General features: G+C 51.9%; 1 protein-coding gene across 1 annotated transcript in view; it reads right to left on the reverse strand.

The window, feature by feature from the left end:
* CACNA1A (calcium voltage-gated channel subunit alpha1 A) overlaps window positions 1–21,256 on the reverse strand; it is a 270,223-nt gene that overhangs the window by 185,880 nt on the left and 63,087 nt on the right. The window contains exon 3 of the mRNA XM_040450093.1: window positions 11,713–12,006. Within this exon, the coding sequence (XP_040306027.1) occupies window positions 11,713–12,006 (294 nt within the window). The remainder of the gene's footprint in view (window positions 1–11,712; window positions 12,007–21,256) is intronic.

The following is a 21,256-nucleotide window of genomic DNA, read 5'->3' on the forward strand; positions in this document are numbered from 1 at the left end:
CCAGTAGCCCCCTAGCCCTCCACGGTCACGGCAACCGGAAACATCTTTAGACATTGCCAAAAGTCCCTGGGGTGGGGGAAATCGCCCCCAGCGCAGAAGCGCTGTTTTACACGCAGCCCAAACCCAGCGGCCGTTCCCTGTTCCCTCCCCGCACCTTCCTCGTCAACTTCTTGAACTTTGAGCCACCTGGTCTCCAAATCTCTCCTCCAGATCGAAGAAAAGTGCCGGTAACCGTTTCCAGCCTCAGGCACCTTATCTACATCAGAATCTGACTCTGAAAACAGCCAGAACCTTGGACAAAGGCGCGCAAAGATGTTCACTGCACTGTTGTTTATGAGCACAGCAAACAAACAACTGGAGACGATGACACGAAGCGGGATACGTCCATACAGCGGAATATCGTCAGCGATCAACACCAGTCTTCTCCAGGGCTGCTGCCAATCCATACAGCAGCACTGTGTGGGTTTAAATAAGACACCCTTTTTTTTTCAAGTTGTTAGGTCCATCTGTCAAAAAGTTGTCATAATAGCTTCATTTTTCTAGAACAAGATACTGAGCTTTCATCAGCTGGGAAATCGAAATACTAAACGTACAGCTCCATGATGCCTAGAAGGTATGATCCTCTTGTGCAGTGTACAGCCTGTGCAACGGTACATGGTAGCTCTGATGCTTTCCAAGGATGTCTAGTGGCATGGAAATGTGTTCGCACAAGCTTCTATCCCATTAGAAGGTGTGGAAAGAAATACGTTAAAACGTCTCCAGAGACTCCCTCTGGATAGGAGAGTATGCGTATATTTTAGCGTCTACTCGGTATTTCAGGTGTTCAGTAAACGAAGAGGACAGGCCTCCTGGAGGATGCCAGTCTTGCACGGAGACCTAAAATAAAGGAGTCGGCCGCAGGGAGACGGGTGGAGGGAACAGCCATCACATGCGCGCCTTCGGATGCAAATGAGCTGGGTGTGGGCAAAAATGGCCAGCGGAGAGCGGAAGGGGTGGAGAATGGAAGATGCGAGGCTAAAGATAAACCGGGCACTAGATCGTGTGGGGCTTGATGGGGCCCTGGTGCATCTGTAATCTGTTATCTCTGCTCAGTGCTAAGACCAGGGGGCAGGGCGTGCACCTGATCTGCTCAGGAGAGAGACATTTCCACCAGCCCAACCGCCGTTCACGGACGGGGCAAAGTTCAAGCAATTCTGCTTTCAGCCCCAATGCTGAAATAAACAACACCAGGTGTCTCCAGAATTTGAATGATCTCTGTCAACACCACTGCTCATTTTCCTCCCCGTTACTCAATGAACAAACATTTATGCACGATACGATGCGGCACAAGAACAGTTGGGGGGGGGGGGGGGGGGGGGTGACGCAGGGAAAATCGTGTCCCCTGCCCTCAAGGAGCCTTCTAATTAGAGAGGGAAGACTTAAGCAACAACAGTCCCAGTGATCTGCATAAAAAGCAGGTAAGACTCACTTATGCCGAGAAAGGTACGAGGAAGGTGGCAAGCGGAGGTCAGGAACGACCCGGTAAGAGCACCGAATATCAGAGACACCCAACATGGACGACCACCCTGCCATACACACCCTTGTCTTCAACGTCCATCCGTGCAGCCACCCATCCACCTTCTTACCCTCCAATCCAGGGTAATCATCTGCCCATCTCGTCATCCACCCATATATTTACCCATCAGCCACCAGTCGACTTCTCCATCCACCCGTCCATCCAACTGCCCCCCCCCCCATTCAACATCACCCATTGTCCTCTTCCTTCCTCTCTCCCTCCTTCCCTTCCTTCCTTCCCTCCTACCCTCTTGCCTTCATGCCATCCATCCATCCGTCTGTCCAACCATCCACCCGCTCGTCGGATACCAACTGCATTCCTCCCCGATAAACCCCAAACGGCCATCCACGATCCGTAACTGAAAAGACTGCGCTGTGAGGAGGAACGGGCCGGACTGTTAAAAATTTTGCACTGCAGCTCTCCCAAAGATAACTCAAGTCCATGAACGTTTTTGACGATCCCAACTGGTTCGAGACCCAAATTCTCCGAGCAAGAACGGGGGGGCTGTCTGGCTGACCCAGCCCTTAGAATGAGGTGGAGACAGAGGAATAGGGTGGCCAGGGCGTGCCCGAGGTCTGGTGCTCCATCAAGGCTGGTGCATCTCAGCAGATTCTAGCTGAAGCTAGGTTGCCGAGTACACAGACGAAAATTAACACCTTGCATCCACTCCAAAATTATTTACTCACCACAGCAGCACTGTCCACAAGGGCAAACACAGCCGCATGCGTGCACCCACGCACACCCAGGAAAATGGATACATTGTTGTATCATCACACAACGCAAAACTAAACAGAAAAAATAGGGGCGCCTGGGGGGGCTCAGTCGGTTAAGCGTCCAGCTCTTGATTTGGGCTCAGGTCCTGACCTCAGTTTTGGGAGTTCGAGCCCCCTCTGGGGGCTCCCCCTCCCTCTCGTGGGATTCCTCCTCTCTCTCGGCCCCTCCCCCGTTTGCACTGTTTCTCAAAATAAATACACTTAAAAAAAAATAAATACACCTAAAAAAAAAAGAAAAAAAGCAAATAGAAGAAATACAACCTACCGCTACACTTCATAGCCGATGAATCTTAGAAACATACAGCGGAGTGAAAACAAGTACAAGTTCCAGAAGGCTAAGAAGTTCAGAAGCCAGGAAAATTAAATTTACATTCAGGCGCGTGTAAATATGTGATAAAACTTGTTAGGAAAAGAGAGAGAGAGAGAGAGAAGAAGGAGGGTAGGAAGGAAGACGTATGCATCTGAGAGACCAGTTGCCTTTGGGTAAGTGGAGTGGGGGAGGGGCAGGGAGAAAAGGAAGTTCCGGGACCACAGGTAGGAGTCGGTCACTGATCATATTCAGCTCAGGGTTTCTCAAGGCGTGCTCCCAGACCCGCAACATCAGCACCGCCTGGGAACTCGGGAGAAATGTTAAGTTCTCAGGCTCCAGCCCAAACCTCCTGAATCAGAAACTCTGGGGGTGAGATCCAGCCACCCGTGTTTAAACTGCCCTCCAGGGGCGCCTGGGTGGCGCAGTCGGTTGAGCGTCCGACTTCAGCCAGGTCACGATCTCGCGGTCCGTGCGTTCGAGCCCCGCGTCGGGCTCTGGGCTGATGGCTCAGAGCCTGGAGCCTGTTTCCGATTCTGTGTCTCCCTCTCTCTCTGCCCCTCCCCCGTTCATGCTCTGTCTCTCTCTGTCCCAAAAATAAATAAACGTTGAAAAAAAAAATTTTTTTTAATAAATAAATAAAATAAACTGCCCTCCAGATGTGCTCACGGGTGAGAACCTCTGCCCTAGAGCCGGCGATGCTGACCCTGGAGGGTCGGGGACCACACTTTGAGGACCACCGTTTCAATTCCTTTTTTTTTTTTTAAGTTTATTTATTTCGAGAGAGAGAAAGAGAGAGCACATGCATGAACATGCGCAGGGGAGGGGCAGAGAGAAAGAGAGAGGAGATCCCAAGCAGATGCCTTGCCACCAGCACAGAGCCTGACCCAGGGCTCGAGCTCACGAACCGTGAGATGATGACCTGAGCCGAAATCAAGAGTCAGACACTTTCCTGGCTGAGCCATCCGGGCGCCCCAATCATTTTAGCTCTTGACTTTGGTACCTGGTCAAGCAGCGTTTCCATACATTATTACAATAAGTAAGGGGGAAAGTAAGTGCCAGGAGAGACAATATTGAGAGTGTGTTGTGAGCCTCGAATAGGATGAAAGCAACAGGCTATTAGCGGGAAATACAAGAAAACACCCCACGGATATGCATTCAGCCCCCGTAGGTGCCGGGCTCGGGGCAGAGCGGTGGTCACACGGTCCCAGCCCTCGCGGTCGTGGGTCTGAAGTCCTTCTTTTTCACTGCATGCCACACGCTTTCTGTGCACGGTATCTTTCAATCCTCCCAGGATTCCCCGGACGTAGGACTGCTGTGCCCATTTTACAGATGGGGAGACTAAGCTCCAGTACTGTGGGCTGGAGCTGAGATTTGCACGGGGGTCACCTATCCTCAAGCCCTGTGTGCTTTGCCCCCACCCTAAGTCACCTCCCTGGCCCTGCCTCTTCTCAGCCTCCACTCTCCGGTGCTGTCGCTCAGACAAGAACATTCCTGTGGACTCCATGACGTGTCACAAACATTTCACGGGAGCAAGCGAAAGTCGGCATAGCCTCCCACACCCGTTATTCTTAATAAAGAAAATAAAGGTTGGGCGAGATAAAAGAACACGGCAGGTTCTAGAAGGTCAGAAACCACGTAACCCTCCCTTCCCTCCCGCCAGCAAGTTCTAGGGTCTGTCTCTCCTCTAAGACGGATCTGTCAATGTATTCTTGAAATCAGACTTAGCCCTCCTGCAAAAGCTACTTGTATAAAAATACTTTAAAAATTGGTTTAAAATTATATACACTTTTTACACACAGACCTAAAATGAGAACAGAACAGCGTGAATATTATTTACTGGCAGGTGGGCGAGGAAGAGGAGTTTCCCTCACGGCTCATTCGGGGGAGGGAGTGCTAATTCCCAATCCCAGGTCCGACCTGAGCACTGAGCACCTTCAAGGAAGCTCCAAGGACGCCCCCGGTCTGAACAGCAGATAAAAGCCATCTCTGACCCAAGAGAGACAACAAACTTGATCCGGACTTAACTCGGGAATTTCACTTCAGAGCCGGGATCTCTCTCGCATTAGCTGCCTTAAACGGGCAGCTTCCAAGAGCACAATTCATTCCGATAAGAAGTCTCAGCTCTTCAGAGGGGGAAAAAGCCACCTGTCTTCCCCTTTCCTGGCACTGTCTCACGATCCCCTCCTCTCTCCCTTCGTGGATGTTAAGAACTCCCCAGTAGGGTGACCCGTGTCCTGCTTTGCCCAGAACTACCGGCTTTCCCGAGATGCTAAAACCAGGACAGTCCTAGGCAAACTGGGACATCTGGTCGTCCTTTCCAGACAAGGACTAATGCCCAGTGGTTTCTGAAACCCAAGTTGTAGAGCCCACCCCCTGGTTCCCTCTCCTGGAACGTTCCTTGCCTTCTCTATTCTCCTAGGAAGTGAGGGAGAGGGGAAACATAAGACAGGATTTGGGGGGGGGGGAGGGCGGGGACACATTCTAACCCCAAACGGGTGGCCTGGGTTGGCCACAGAAGCTGTCCTAAGGCGTGTGGTCTCCGTCCTGGGCTAAACTCTTGGCCGGCTCAAAAGAAGGAGATGGGCTGGAAGGGAGAACAAGGAAGCTAATTATACACTTTAAAACTCCCTCACCTTGTCACCCACAAAGGGAGGGATCAAGGGAGAGGGAGAAAATTAATTTTATCTGAGACCGAAGGGAATAGAAAAATGGGTCAAGTGGGCATGGCTTCTTCTCCCCCTTAAAGCCTCCAGAGAGAACAGAGAACACAGAACATCTGAGGGGTGCTTTAAAGAGTGCCACACTCAGATTAATAAATCCAAATTGGCCAGTCACAGAGGGGCCCTTTGTGCCCACTCCAATCCAGCCAGAGCCTTGTTTCTAGCCAAAGTTTCCAGAAAAGAACACCGGAGGGGGGCGGGGAGCACTGTCCAACATTATGGCTTATGTAGCCTGGAGCGTCTTTGTGACGGAAACTGCGCGGAGCATTTATGAACCCACTTAACCTCCCCGAGGGTTCTCCAAGGGAGATGCTACCAGAGGCAAGATCCTCAGCACGTACATGAGGAAACTGAGGCCCCGAGGCCCCCAAAGAGCCTGGCCGGTGAGCCGCTGGAACCCGGGCCTGGCTGTCCCAGGGCACAGAACGGTTCCCCGCTCCCCTGTCATCTTTCGTGGCACCACACACGTCCTTCCTCGGGAGCTGCGTTGGCATTCTCCAGAATGTGGTCACTGTGGGGCTCTGGGGCTTCAGCCATCTCTCGATCGAACCCACCTGCCCAGTGGTGCCTTCCCGTGTTGAGCGAGTACGTATGTGTGCTCGCAACTGGGGGCCGGTGGGGAGGAGGTGCTATAAAAGCCCCAAGCACCCAGCAGACATCCCCCCCCCCGAGCCCCTGAAGGAAGCCTTCACCCTCAAAGGTCCACTGCTCCCCAAATTCTCAAGCACCCTAACTTCAGAGACCTTCTTTGGCCTGATACCCTCATGCACACGTGCTCTCTCCGTCTTCCCAACCCCCCGCACCTCACACCCAGCGGAAACCTAAAAGAGTGGCATCTGTGTGCCCGCATACGGCTGATGAGAGGCGCTTTTGCACTCACTGGACAAACACTTACGGGGGACTTCCTTTGTGCCAGGTGGGGTGGGACTGCCGTGGGGAACAGGGTGACGGGCACGAATGAGTCTCAGGTCCTCAAGCCCGACTTTTTACTGCGAATGGCCGAACGGACGCACCATGCAGGAGACCCCGTTTCCCACACCAGAGACCCCCGCCCCGACTCTTTCCCATTTCCCTGACTGGCCTTAATGCTACCGTTTTCTGGCACCGTCTACACACCCACAATCCTTTATCTAAACCCTAGAGGCCAGATGTGCTCTGGAGGTTAGGATTCGGTGCTTTTGAAGGGATAACGAGGATGGGAACAGAAAATGGCACAGCCGCTTCGAAAAGCAGCCTGGCGGTCTCTTATCAAGTTAAACGTATACTTTCCACCTCACACCCCAGCAATCTGACTCCTGGCTATTTACTTACCCAAGAGAAATGCAACATCCATTCCCAGTGTTCCCACTAAAACCCGACTGCCAACGTTTACAGCGGCTCTAGTCATAATCGCCCCCGCTGGACGCAACCCAAATGCCCTTCAACTGGGAAACGGATGAACAGACTCTGGTCCAGCCATGGAATACTACTCAGCACTAAAAAGAAATCAACTACTCATACGCACAACGACATGAATGGATCTCAACGGCTGCACAAAAGCCAGGCTCCGAAGGCTACATTCGGTATGAGTCTATTTATACGACCTCCTGGAAAAGGCAGAAATATAAAGATGAAAAATAGACGGGCGCTTGTAAGGGTCTCAGGCAGTGCTGACCTAGAAGGGCATTAGGGTATCTCCTGGGATGCTGAAACCGTCCCCCATCTTTCTCTTTTTTTTTTTTTTAAGACTTTATTTTTAAGTAATCTCTCCACCCAACGTGGGGCTCAAACTCGCCACCCCGAGATCAAGAGCTCCACCGACTCAGCCAGCCAGGCGCCCCGAAGCTTCCGCATCCTGATTCTGGTGGTGGCTACGTGATTTTTTTTGCATGCATGTGCCAAAACTCACGGTCCTGTAGGCAGAAAGGGTGAATTTTCCTATCAGTAGTTTATATCTCAATAAACCCGATCTCGGAGAAAAAGAAGAAAAAAGTAACTCCCAGTGTAACCCGCGGACCAACAGCCCAGGAAAGCAAAACCCCGGGCCCCACCCCAAACCCGCTGGACGAGAATCACCATTTTAACAAGATGATCGTCACACACATGTGAACGTTTGGAAAGCGCCACAGAGCGGGAACAGCACCCCATGACCCAGCGTCGGTAACGTTTCTGCACCAAAACGCACCCCAAGAGGGATAAATTCAAGCTGTACACGAAACCTAAAAACTCAGGCCAATTCAAGGTAGGTTTTTACCCCTATATGATCCGACCTTTTGGTTTTCAGAGCTTCTGGGGCCTGGGGCTTGCAGAGGAGAAACTGCACCTTTGTAGGGGGAGAAACAGTCCCAACGCAAAAGCCACACTGATTCCTACTTCCCCGAATTTTGCTCCTCTGGAAATACCAGCCACGCTCATCTAGAAGAAGGATCCGTGGGATCACCCTGCCCTGCCTTCTACAATGGTACCTTCTAGCACGTTCTACTTCTCAGGACAAGGGGAGCCTCATAACACGCTCCAACTTCTCCCGGGACTCCCTCTGTTTCCCATAGAGAACATTCCTCTTGGAAAAAACTGGGGAACACCCATCGGCCAACGTCTGTAGGTTCCCTGAGGTGATGGGACTCGGCTTATTGGGCAGACTGCGGGAAACAAGGGTGAGAAGCTGGAACCCCGTGTGCGGTGCAGGGGACCGAGTGTGACAGCACAGAGACCTGGCTCTGTGGCTCTTGCAATGGCCCAAATTCCTACACCGCGCTCAGTGGGAGATCTGCTGACATCGGCAGGACTGGGGGAAGCTGACAGTCACACTGGCTTTTGGTAGCACATCAGAAGGACTGAGTGGCATTAAGTGGGGGCTCCAGCAAGGTTGACAGACGCACCTTAGTGAACTGACAAGATTCGAGCTCTTTCGAAGCCAGCCCCAGAGCCCCTCCCGGCCGTACTGAAATCAGACGCCCGATCAACGAAAACACGGAACCCAATGCGCGTGGTCAACAGCATCCTCCAAGAGGAAAAGGTGGCCGTGTCAAACTGAACATCTAAAGCTCCCACTTGGGTTTTCTTGCTTAAAAAGAGAGCACTAAAACGAATGAGAGACACCCGATTCTCATTGCCGGCTTCCAGCTCAAGCTGCCCTGAGAGCAGGGTGCAGAAGGGCAGAAGGCTTTGCGGTGGCAATGCGCCCAAGAGCACGGAGAATGCGAGGCTGTGCCCTCCGCCGGCGTGCCATGCTGGAATTTGCATTTAGAAGTAACACTCTTGGGCCCCGCGAGCATACAGCCAAGTGCGCAAAAACATTCGCTCACTCCTCCTCCACGAGACGGTCAAGAAGGTGCTTTCTGGATTCAGCCGCAGCCCCCAGGGAGTGCCACTTCCAAATACACGTCCTGCCACGCGTGCATCAAAGCAGAGCAGGGACAGCTCCACTCCTAGGTAGAGAGACCCGAGAGAGGTTTAAAACAAAAACAAAACCAGAAAAAGTCCACCCAAAGACGTGCACGAGGATGTCCCTGAGAGCACAATCTGGGAACTACCCAAATGGCCCCCCAAAAGCAGAGGGGCCGAGCCCACAGCGGTGGAGTCACACGGCAAAACGCCACGCGGCGAGGAGAAAGAACCACCGCCAACCAACACTTGCAGCAACGGGGCGAATCTCGCGGACGTGCTATGGAGCAAGAGAAACACAGCCTGTGACTCCACAGGCAGGAAGTTCAAATGGGGGAAAATGAATCTGTGGGGCTAGAAGTCAGGGTAGTGGTTAGCCCTGTGGTGTGAGCCGGGGGGAGAGGGGCCGGGGGGGGGGGGCCTCTGGGGAGCCGGTCACATCCTTTTTCTTGCCCTGGGCACTGGTGGTGCGGCCGCGTTCACTTTGTGAGCACGTATGAAGCTGGACTTGACTTGTGTACTTTTGTATGCGTATATTAGACTTTCTTCTGAAAGTTCGGAGTAAGTACTCGAATACAGCTTTTTAAACGGCAGAAGCGTTTGGATATAGAAGCAAACATTCTGCCCTGGCGCCTTCACTCGTCAGCATTTCCAGCCCCGATTCTCTTATCCCCAGCGCCCCCCCCCCCCCGGCCCAGCTCTCTGTCCCCTCACCCACCCCCCACCCAGAAAGCTCAGACCTGGATTACCCTGCTTGGTGACAGATTGGGGGATGGGGAGCTCTTCCTTCCAGAGCGGGGCTGTATAATGTGTTTGCTACCTCGGGCCAAAGAATAAAAACTGTCTGCAGACGGCAAAATGCACAAACTCATCACAAAGCTACCAAGAGCAAGAAAGCCACAGAAAACCTAAAGAACTAACAGAACGCTCCCAATTCACCCGCGTCTCGCCCCACAGATCTTCCCTCTGAGGGGTCGCGAGCAATCCCTTCCCTCCCCAGCAGCCCCCTGATCTGCAGGATTCAGGCTGGACGGGGTGAGCTAAGGACACAACGTTAGGACTCCCACCTCCTTCCTTTCCTCTTAGAAGACTCCAAATCCAGGCTCCAGAAGGCAATCCAAAGCCATTTTCAACATGGAAACCTGTCAGCCCAGTGAACCCCTCCTGGACACCCCCCCGGAGTTATCTGAGCGTGCACACATTGAACCTTGCCACCCCCAAGCCCCCATCACTCCCTGGTGGAGTGGGGGCTGGGGGGAGGCCGGCAGAGTGATCACAAGACCCCTGAGTATCTCAGTGGGTCTTCATGAGGTTGGAACTCGGGAGGCAGCCACCGGGCTCCTGGAACTCGGGAGGCAGCCACCGGGCTCCTGCTTCGCGCACCAATCAAGATGACCTCACGCTTAGGGGTGTGGCCCTCCAGAAAGACCCCAGCCAAGCCTCCTAATCTCCACCACCCTCAAAAGCAGACTGTTCACACACTCCAAAACCTCAGAGCCCTCTTACAACTGCAGCCCCCACAAGCCGCAAGCTGGTTCGATTTTGAGTCTGCCTAAAAATGACTCCACCGGCCACACAGCTCCCCAAACAAGCAACCCTGGGACCACCTGAGGCCCAGCCCCGTTGAGCACAGAGCAGTGGAAACCAAAGATGATGGCACGGGGGCTCATCCAGCCCCGTTCATTTGTACCCGGAAGGCAGCCAGTTGGAACCAACCCGACGAACAGCACATTTGGGCATATGGCACAGTGGCCAGTCAGCCTGGGGGGCAGGGTGCGTCCCCCCACTTGGAATCTGGGTCACGCTTAAATAACTGCTAGAAAGCCCAACTAATTACCCATCCTTGCCTGCCTACATCTTAACAGATGTTAAGCCCTCCTCAAGGTTTATTTCAAGCAGGCACAGATTTAAAGAAACACAAGGGGGATCTGCATTTTGATAGCATCTCCATAGAGAAAAATGTGGTCTTCACCTACTTCCTCTGGACCTTCGATTTAACAAAAAAACAAAAACAAAAAAAAAAAAGGCGTTTACCTGCTGGAGGTGTCCACATGGAGGCTGATTCTCCCGGTGTCCCCTCCCGGCTCCCTAGGGTGGGAGAAGCGGAATCCAACCCACGGCCTGACACTCTACCCTAGGAAGGACCTGCCGCTCCATTTCCGCTTTGCCCTATCTTTCTTATTGAAACGGTCCATCTGGGTCTTTCCGTTCGGGGCCCTAGATGGGGCAAATGGGATGCTCTGTACACCCCAAACGATGATGGAGACCCTGAGCAGTGGTTGGCAGACACAGGCAGCAGAAGTGTCCCCCAACCCACCACTGCCTTCCCCGGATCCGGGCCGGTGGCCCGGCCGGGGATATTACCTAGGACCAGCGCTGGCCCCTCAGTGTGAAGGCCACATGTTCGTCCACTAGCTCTTGGCCCTGGGCACCCTCTAACGCCCTGCCCTCAGAGAGCGGCCCCCTCCTCCTCAGGGAAGGCAGGGGTGGAGAAGCCAGGGAGCTGGGATGGGGCTCCTGGAGGCTCCGGCGGATTCCAGCGAGGGGCACCTAAGGAAACCCGGCCGGAGCCCCCCACGGTTCTCCTGCCTTGGCCAGAGAGAGAGCCCAGGCCCCGGCCGGGTCCATGCTCATTTGGGAAGACTCTGACCCACCCGGACCTGGCCCTGCAGCCCCCCCCACCCAGGCCCCTGTGACGACCCCAGGGCCCAGCCCTCATTCCGGAATCGGTCCTTAGGAGGAATCCGCTCCCCCGGCTGCCCCGGCTCCCCCCGGCTCCCCCCACCCCAAGCCTCCACGGTAGCTCAACCCAGCTCGGGGTGGAGAGATTCTCCACACTCCTCCCCGGTGCCCCCTCTCCCAGCCCCTGGAAGACCCCCCCACCTCCCATCAACCCCCGGGTCTCTCTCCCAGCCTGGAAGAGGGGAAGCGGAGGGAGGAGGGGGGAGGCGCAGCTGCCGGGGTTCGCTGCCGGGTTCGGGCAAAGGATATGGCCATTCGGTGATCTTTTTGGCGTATTTTCTCACCACGTTGTCCTCGCTGAAGAGGAATAGAGACCGGTTGACCGTGAGGCAGTTCTGTCGGACGGGGATGGGGTTGTAGAGGGCCATGGTCCGCGCTCTCTGCGCCATTGACTGCTTGTACATCCTTTGCGCCCCGGGCTGCCCGCCCTGCCGGCTGCCCCCGGCTCCTCGCCCGCCTCCGGCGCCCACGACCACCCCGGCGGCTGCCCCGGAGCCTCCTCCCCCGTAGCGGGCCGGCATCTCGTCTCCGAAGCGGGCCATTCTGCAAAGAGCAAAGGGCTCCGGGTTACGCTGCGGCGAACGATGCGGAAGACGCCGCCGCCGCCGCCGCCGCCGCCGATGCCGATGCCGATGCTGCCGGGGCTGTGAAGACGGCGGCTGGAGCTGCGACTGCGGAGACGCTCCACGGCCCAGCCCATCGGGCGGCGGCGGCTCGGCGCCTCGGGTCGGGGGCTCACAAGGCGGCTGCCCGGCCCCAGCCGGGGATAGCGGCTCGGGACATCTTCCTGGCTGACCCCGGAGAAGGAGGGGCGGGAGGAGGGTGCGGGGGCGGGGCGCGGGGGCCGGGGAGGGGGGAGGGGAGAGGGAAGCGAGGCAAAAAATAACCGAGGAAGGAATCCAGGCAATCCCCAGTCCACCCACTCCGGAAAAAAAAAAAAAAAAAAAAAAAAAAGACAGTTAAAAAAAAAAAAAAAAAACAACGCACACCCCCTTTAAGACGCGAACGGTTTGCAAAGGACGCCCCCCCCGGGACGCAGTGGAAGCTTCAAATTCCTCCGAGGTCCGGGTCAGGCTGGCATCTTGCAAAAGGAGTGCGCTCGGCCCATTAGGAAAAAAAAATTTTTATTGAAAAAATAAAAATAAAAACGAGGTCTTTGCGGGAGGGGGGGGAGGGCAGCCCCCAAAATTTTTAAAAAATCCCCCTTTCTGTTTTGCTTGAGTTCCTAGACCTTAAAAATGCTCAAAGATCTGTAGCCAAAAATAATGATAATAATAATGATAATGATAATGAAATTAAAGGAAAATGAATATTAACGGGAAAGGAAAGAAGGGGAGGGGGAGGGAAACGTTCCGGAGGGGCTCTTAAGGAGTCTTGAAGCCGCAGGGTGCAGGTGATTTTTTTTTTCTTCCTGAATCACGAGCGGCTGCCTCTTCTGCTCACGAAGGAGTGTGTGTGTGTGTGTGTGTGTGTGCGCGCGCTCGCGCGGGCGCGCGCGCACGCAGCCTTTCGCTTAACCGTGCCTCATCTCGGGGTTAAATTGCAGCAATGAAATCCTGAAAATTCCCAACAGGGGAAAAAGAGAGAGAGGGAGAGAGAGGTATGCGCCGTTCGCTTAGCCACTCAATAGCTGCTCCCGGATGCTGCAGTGCCTGGCGTCCCCCCACCCCCCACCCCCCAATGCCTCCTCCTCCTCCTTCTCTTCTAGGTTTTGCTAAAATAAGACTGGTGGGGAGGGGTGGGGGAAGAGGAAGGAAGAGGGAAAATGGGCTCAAAGGTCTAAACCACTAGCCAGCGAAGCTCCAAAGAGGAGCGACTGATGAGTTGAACGGGAGAAAGACCCACCCAGAATGCCGACACATGATGGCCCGCGACCAATCGCGGAGGCGCGAGGGGACCCGGCTCAGCGGAGTTTGTAGGGGAGAAGAGGGGAGAGCTGGATGGTCGGGAGGCTGGGGGGGGGGGGCGGGGGGGAGTCGGGACGACAGATTCCTCCTCCCCTGGGAGGAAACCTTGTTTTCCAACGGGTTCCATTTCGGTTGCAGACAACCGGACGCTCTCGGCATCTTGCAAAGAGGAGCTTGGGAGGAAGAAACTTCATGATAAAAAAAAAAGGGGGGATTGGAGTCTAGGGGTGCAGTCAGTCCCTAAACAAATTTGGTCTGTTTAGCAGAGGACACAATTTTGAGGAGAACGGTCTGGGGGTACTTCTGTCAAAGTTTCAAATCACAGAGGCCCTGCAAGCTGGCATAAAAGGTCCGGCTCATCTTTGAAAAGATTCCAGAGGCGGCAAATCTTAACTGCCAGCGGCAGATCATTAAGCCAGGTCCTAGTTGGCTGGACAGGGTTTCCCGGTGGTATTTGGGGCGTGGTGTTCGCTTCTTTCCAGAACCACTGCAATTTACTTCCCATTCCCCTTTGTATACTGCGAAATTGAATCAGCACACAGAAAAAATGTCTAAAGCATAAATGTACAGGTGAAGATGTTGCCCTGAAACGAATACTCTTGAAACTAACACCCAGGTCCAGGGCTATAAATGGAACATTGCCCCTTTCCCAGAAACACAAACACACACACACACACACACACACACACACACACACACACACAGCAATAATCACTATGGTGACTTTACAGTATTAATAATCTTGCTTTTCTTTATACTTTTACTACCTTATTGTGCATTCCTAAACAATACAGCTCCACTTTGCATCTTTTTGGACACACAGTATGTATCCCGTGATGTCCGGCTTCTTTGGTCCAGTGTCATGTCTTTAAGATTCATCTGCTGGGGCGCCTGGGTGGCTCAGTTGGTTAAATGACTGACTTCGGCTCAGGTCATGATCTCACAGTTCGTGGGTTCGAGCCCCGCGTCAGGCTCTGTGCTGACCGCTTGCTCGGAGCCTGGAGCAAGCTTCAGATTCTGTATCTCCTTCTCTCTCTGCCCCTCCCCCACTTGTGCTCTGTCTCACTCTGTCTCTCAAAAATAAATAAATGTAAAAAACAAACAAAAAAGATTCATCTGTTGTTACGTGTAGCTGACTGGTTCACTCTCACTGCTGCATAGTATTCCATTGAAAGAGTATGCCACAATTTGTTTACCCATTATCCCCTTGATGGACATTTGGATTGTCTCCAGTTGGGGCTTTCAACATTCCTGCCTCAAATACTCTTTGTGCCTATAGGCATGCATTTCTGTAGGAATAGCCCTAGGAATGGAATTTCTGGGTCCCAGGGTATGCCTGTCCCCAGGTCTATAAGATGTCACCAAACTGTCTTTCAAGCTAGATGTACCCAGAAACCACTGAATTTTCAGAAAGCAGTGTATAGATTTGGAAGGCAGGGATGCGGATAGGGGTTGGGGAAGAGGACGAAGGCGGCAAATTATTTTCCAAGTCTTAGCTAGGTGAATCTGAGTTGGTGCCCCGCCCCCATCAGTAATTGAGTTCTTTGGAACATTCTAGAAAAGATACATCTTTATATAAATTCCCCATTCTGTGCCTATGAGTCAGCTTTTACAGGTTGCTTATATAGCACCTTCAAGTTTTCTAACTCGGGGTGCCTGGGTGGCGCAGTTGGTTGAGTGTCTGACTCTTGATTTCGTCTCCGGTCATGATCCCAGAGTCGTGGGGTTGAGCCCCGCAGGGGGGCATCATGCTGAGCGTGGAGTCTGCTTAAGATTTTCCCTCTCTCATAGGGCGCCTGGGTGGCTTAGTTGGTTGAGCATCTGACTTCGGCTCAGGTCATGATCTCACAGTTCACGAGTTCAAGCCCCGTATCGGGCTCTGTGCTGACAGCTCAGAGCCTGGAACCTGCTTCGGATTCTGGGTCTCCCTCCCTCTCTCTCTCTCTCTGCACCACCCTCCCCCTACCCACCTCACTTGTGCTCTCTCTCTCAAAAATAAATAAACATAAAAAAAAAATTTTTTTTAAGATTTTCCCTTTCTCTCTCTCTATCCCTCTCCCCTCCCCCCCCCACTCTGACACTCTCTCTATAAATAAATAAATAAATAAATAAATAAATAAATAAATAAGATTTTCTAGCTTGTCGAGGTATGGGCAAAATGATTAAAACAAGCAACCACAGGGGCGCCTGGGTGGCGCAGTCGGTTAAGCGTCCGACTTCAGCCAGGTCACGATCTCGCGGTCCGTGAGTTCGAGCCCCGCGTCAGGCTCTGGGCTGATGGCTCAGAGCCTGGAGCCTGTTTCCGATTCTGTGTCTCCCTCTCTCTCTGCCCCTCCCCCGTTCATGCTCTGTCTCTCTCTGTCCCAAAAATAAATAAAAGCGTTGAAAAAAAAAATAAAAAATAAAAAAATAAAAAAAAAACAAGCAACCACAGATGCAAGGAGATGGTATATATAGGATTCTCGACAAATATTAATGATTTTTGTATCTGATGTCGTTTCGTATCTCAAAGGCAAATGGGAGCCAACGTGAAACGAAAAGTAACCCCACGTACATGGATGCAAACAGCCAGTCGTGTAAGAAGACTGCATCGTGAAAAGTGAACTTTTATATTACTTGTTTTTGTGGACTTCCCTGAGAAGACCATTGCGTTTCGTCACAAGAGTGTCACCTACCCAGATTTCTAAAGACCCCAGAGTTTTTCAGGAAAGAGTGGCCTCCCGCTGATAAAGTCCACACCAGGGTAAAGATTCTACGGAGTGTTCACAGAAGCCCCAGTTTACAGATGAAAACACTGAGGCTGAGAGAGGTTTTAAAACTTCACCGGGCCCCCGCCATGGATCTGAAACCACATGGGACTTGGGCTCTGTTGGCCGGAGTGTAATCTGGTACAACCCCTTGGGAACGCTGGCCATTTCTACCAACACTTGGCATCTGAATATCCTGCGGTCCGGCATCGGCCCCCGTGGGTACGTGCCCAGGAGGGACGAGCTCGTGCGTCCGCGGAAAGACACGCCCTAGAATGTGAACAGCAGCACATTCCCACTAGCTAAGCACTGGGGACGTCCCCGATGTCCTTCGACAGTAAAGTGGACTAAATGCGCCGTGGAACATTCGCACGTGCGGTCCCGGGGAAGCAGCGGGAATGGTGGTTCCCCAGCTGCGTACAAACGCACGGGTCCGTCTCACGATCATGACGCAGAGCCAAAAGGCCCAGACACGCAGTAGAACATAGTGTACGATTCCTACATATACAGTGTGCACATGGCCGAACAAGAAGATACATGTCCCTCTTATGTTCACTGCAGAGTTATTTACAATAGCCGAGGTATGGAAGCCACCTAAGGGTCCATCAGCAGATGAATGGGCATAGGATACATATATACACACACGCGCACGCTAGAATCACCCATCTATGAGTTACGCAGTTTTCTACGTGCGCTACGCTTGAGAAGCAAACGTCTGTAACCCTTCTGAATGTAGATCCCATGTGGCACCACTTGTCATAGTGGCCTGTAATTCTCACTGTGTACTTTGACTGTGAAGTCCCTGCAACAGACACCGTTCTTGTGTTTTGTTTTGTTTTACTAGAAGACGAAGAACGGTCCCCCGGAGCACTCTAACCCACACCTCGAGAGCAGGCAGGCTGGCTGCCTATCAGAGCCACCTGCAGGGTGTTGTAAAAATTCAGACTCCTGGGCCCTCCCCTCTACCCTGATTTTCATTCAGCAAGTCCTTGGGGGTACGGCCAGCTTTGGCAGTCACTGCCCTGGAAGGGACAAATTTGCCATCCCTGTCTTGGCATTCTCTAGAACTATCAGCGGGGCATTTGTGGCGACTGTGGTGGAAAGATTGTCGTTCGGGGCTGTCGGGTACCTTGTGGGCTGTTTAGTACGCCCGGCCCATGCCTGCTAAGTGTCATCTGCACCCCAATCCTGTGACAAGCACAGATATCCACGCACATTTCCAAATGCTCCCCACCAAAGTGCCAGGAGAGTCTACCCTTTCCCCCCACCAAATGACATCCCCCAAACTCACCTGACTACGAAGTTCGACATGTTTGAGTATACCTCTCCTTCCTCAGCATCATCCCAACTCCTCCAACCCCCTCAATTGCTCTATCACCCTTTTCTAGAATGAACTCAAAACTCAGGCACCCAAAAGTGTGACAGGCCCCCACGGGCATTATCCTACGGATTCACTTTACAGAGAACTACAACAACAACAAAATGCAGCTAGCCGAAGGAATGAATCTCTAATATCTTACTATCACCTAGCCAACGGGGATGGGTGAGCAAGAAATCTTCACAGGCTTCTCGAATGACTGCAGTTGGCAGTTCCTTGCTCCCCATTCATCCAAATTACTAATGTTGACCAGGTAGAACGACACAGAATCTCATTAGCATCATAGAAGCGGCTTAGCAGCAGGCCTCCGGAAATCAGTCTCAGCCATTGGTTCTAATCTTTAACACATCTGCCAGCTGGAAGTTTCATTTATCAATCAGCAGCAGCATTACCATACTGGCTTTGAGAATGTTATTCCAGTGAACAGGGCTAGCATCTCTGAAATAGGTGCCCCAAATAAGTAACTGTGGATCGCATTCATTTGGCTTCTAAAACAATTACCAGCTAAGCCAGTCATGTTGAGTTGCGAAAATGGATCAGCCAAAAGATATTTGGTCTCTGCCTTCTGGTCTGGATACCAGTCAGGGAATGAGGACCAAGATCTCTGGGAGACGGAGGGTATAAATGACAAAAACCAGATCGTATGATCCAGACATTTGTGGGTCACGATGTAGGCAGTAAGACTGAATCCAGAGACGGAATGTGGCTGTCACTCCAGACATAACTTTAAAGAAGTACATGCCCTACAAATTTCCAAAAACAAATGAGGCGTGAGCCTATCTCTGGATGCAGAGTGGGGTTCAAATCCTAGCTGTGGCACTTCTTCCTAGCTGTGTGTTTTTGGAAAAGCACTCAGCCTCTCTGAACTACAGTTTCCTTGTGTGTAAAATGGAGACACAAATCTTACCCCACAGGTTCCTGTAAGGATTAATTCAGATCAAGCAGCTAGGCACGTAGCCCAATGACTACCACACAACAAGCACTCAAGAAAAGGTAAATGGACTTTTGTCAAAACCACCACAATCTGGAAAGACAGTCCATGTTCATGGATGGCGAGACTCAATATAATCAAAATGCCAGTTCCTCCCAACTTGGTCTACAGATTCTATGCAATCCCCATCAAAATTGCAGCAAGTTATTTTGTGGATATTGACAAACTGATTCTAAAGTTTACACAGGGGCGCCTGGGTGGCTCAGTTGGCTAAGCGTCCGACTTCAGCTCAGGTCACGATCTCACGGTTCGTGGGTTCGAACCCTGAGTCGAACTCTGTGCTGACAGCTCAGAGCCCGGAGCCTGTTTCAGATTCTGTGTCTCCCTCTCTTTATGCCCCTCCCCCACTCATGCTCTGTCTCAAAAATAAATAAACATTTACAAAAATTTTTAAGTGTATACAGAGACGCAAAAGACCCAGAATAGCCAATACAAACAACACTGAGGGAGAAGAACAAAGTTGGAGGACCGATGCTACTCGACTTCAAGACTTACCAAAAAGCCACAGTAATCAACACAGTATAATATTGGTGAAAGAACAGACACATAGGTCAATGGAACGAGAGAGAGAGCTCAGAATAGACCAACATAAATACAGTCAACTGACCTTTGACAAAGGAGCAAAGGAAATACAATGGGGAAAATTGACTTTTCGACAACTAGACATCCCCACATAAAAATGAAGGAAATCTAAGCACAGATAGATCTCACACTCGTCACATAAATTAAAATGGATCGCAGACTAAATAGAAAACGTAATGCTGCAAAACCCCTAAAAGATGACATAGGAGAAAATCAAAGCGACCTTGGGATGAATGGAAAACCTGAACTTCATTAAAAGGAAAACGCTCTGCTCTGCAAAAGACACCGTCGAGAGAATAAAAGGCAAGTGCAGACTCAATACCAAGAACTCAAACTTGATTTTTAAATGAGCCAAAGACCTCAACAGACACCTTGACAAAGATACACAGATGGCAAACAAGCATATGGAAAGAGTCCCCACAATACACGTCCTCAGGGAAATGCAAATTAAAACAAGGAAATACCTCCGCACACCCCTCAGAATGGCCCAGATCCAGAACACTGACAAAGTCAAATGCCGGCGAGAATGTGGAGCAACCGGAACGCTCATTTGCTGCTGGCGGGAAGGCAAAACGGTACGGCTACTTCGGAAGACAGGCTGGCGGCCGCTTACCAAACTCAACTTCCTCTTCCCGCACCATCCAGCAACTGGCACTCGTTGGTATTTACCCACTGGAGGTGAAGACTTACATCCACACAAAGACCTACACACGGATGTCTAGAAGCAGCTTTCTTCATAACTGCCAACACCCGGAAGTAACCAAACTACGGACTTGGGGTGTTAAGGACGCGTCGGTGCGTGTTCATCAATTGGAGGAAATGTACCTTCTGGTGGGGCTGTGAATCTAAAACGTGGGCTCCAAAAAATAAAGTCTGCTTTTTAAAAATCACCGCAGGTCAACTTTCCACACCTGGAATCGCAGTCTGTGAGTATCATTGAGCCAGACTGATTCAGCACTGGCTTCTTTTTAGTTTTTTCAACAAACGTCTTACTTGGGAAGACTTTCAGATTTACCGAAGGCTGGAAAAAATAGTACGAGAGAGTTCCCATACGCCCTTCACCCAGCTTCCCCCTCATGTTAACATCTTACGTAGCCCGGGTACATGTGCTAAGACTGAGAAACCAGGGGCGCCCGGGTGGTTCAGTCGGTTAAGCATCGGACTTCGGCTCAGGTCACGATCTCACGGTTCGCGGGTTCGAGCCCCGCGTCGGGCTCTGTGCCGACAGCTCGGAGCTGGAAGGCTGCTTCCGGTTCTGTGTCTCCCTCTCTCTCTGCCCTTGCCCCGCTTGCACTCTGTCTCTCTCCCGCTCTCAAAATAAATTTAAAAAAATACTAAGAAACCCACATCAGGACAGTGCTACTAACTAAGCCCTCCGCTCCCTATGCTCCGATCTCACTAGTCTTGCCGCTAATAACCTTTCCTGTTTGCCGCCTGCCATCGAGTCACCTGGCCTCCCTAGTCTTCTCTGTGACGGTTTCTTTCCTTGTTTCTCACAATCTTGATCATCTGTAGGAACATCTGGCCAGGTATTTTGTAGCGTGCCCCTCACTTTGGGTTTGTCTGCGATTTGCTCGCGATTAGACTGGGGTACTCCTGGGAGTCAGATTTGCCCGCTGGCAGCCCGGCTCCGGACTCGGGAGAGAAATCCCAACAGGGACACGTATTTGGGAGTTGTCATGGGTCGAATGGTGGCCCCTAAAGACCGGGCCACATCCTGATTTCCAAAACCTAAAAATGTGATCTAATTTAGAAAAAGTGTCTCCACAGACGCCATCAAGTTAAGGATTTTGCGAGACGAGCTTATCCTGGACTCTGTAGGTGGACCCTAAATGCAATGACAAGTGTCCCTACAAGAGATAAAGAGAAGACACAGACACAGAGGGGATGGCACATGGAGACAGAGGCAGAGATTGGAGAGATGCTTCCCTGAGCTGAGGGATACTGAGGATTGCCAGAAACACCAGAGGCTAAGAGAGAGGCAAGGGACAGATTCTCCCCTCGAGCCTGTGTGTGATCTCACTGACATTTGATTTGAGACTTCTGACCCCCAGAAGAGTGACAGAATTAATTTTCTGTGGCTTTAAACGACCTAGTTTGTAGTAAATACGGCAGCTACAGGAAATTAGCACAGGGACCATCAGTATGGACACCTTGGAAGGCGGATGGAATGTTCCCGGACAATGGA

The sequence above is a fragment of the Herpailurus yagouaroundi genome, unplaced genomic scaffold (assembly GCF_014898765.1).
Source record: "Herpailurus yagouaroundi ecotype Mexico unplaced genomic scaffold, PumYag 200, whole genome shotgun sequence".
Classification (NCBI taxonomy): domain Eukaryota; kingdom Metazoa; phylum Chordata; class Mammalia; order Carnivora; family Felidae; genus Herpailurus; species Herpailurus yagouaroundi.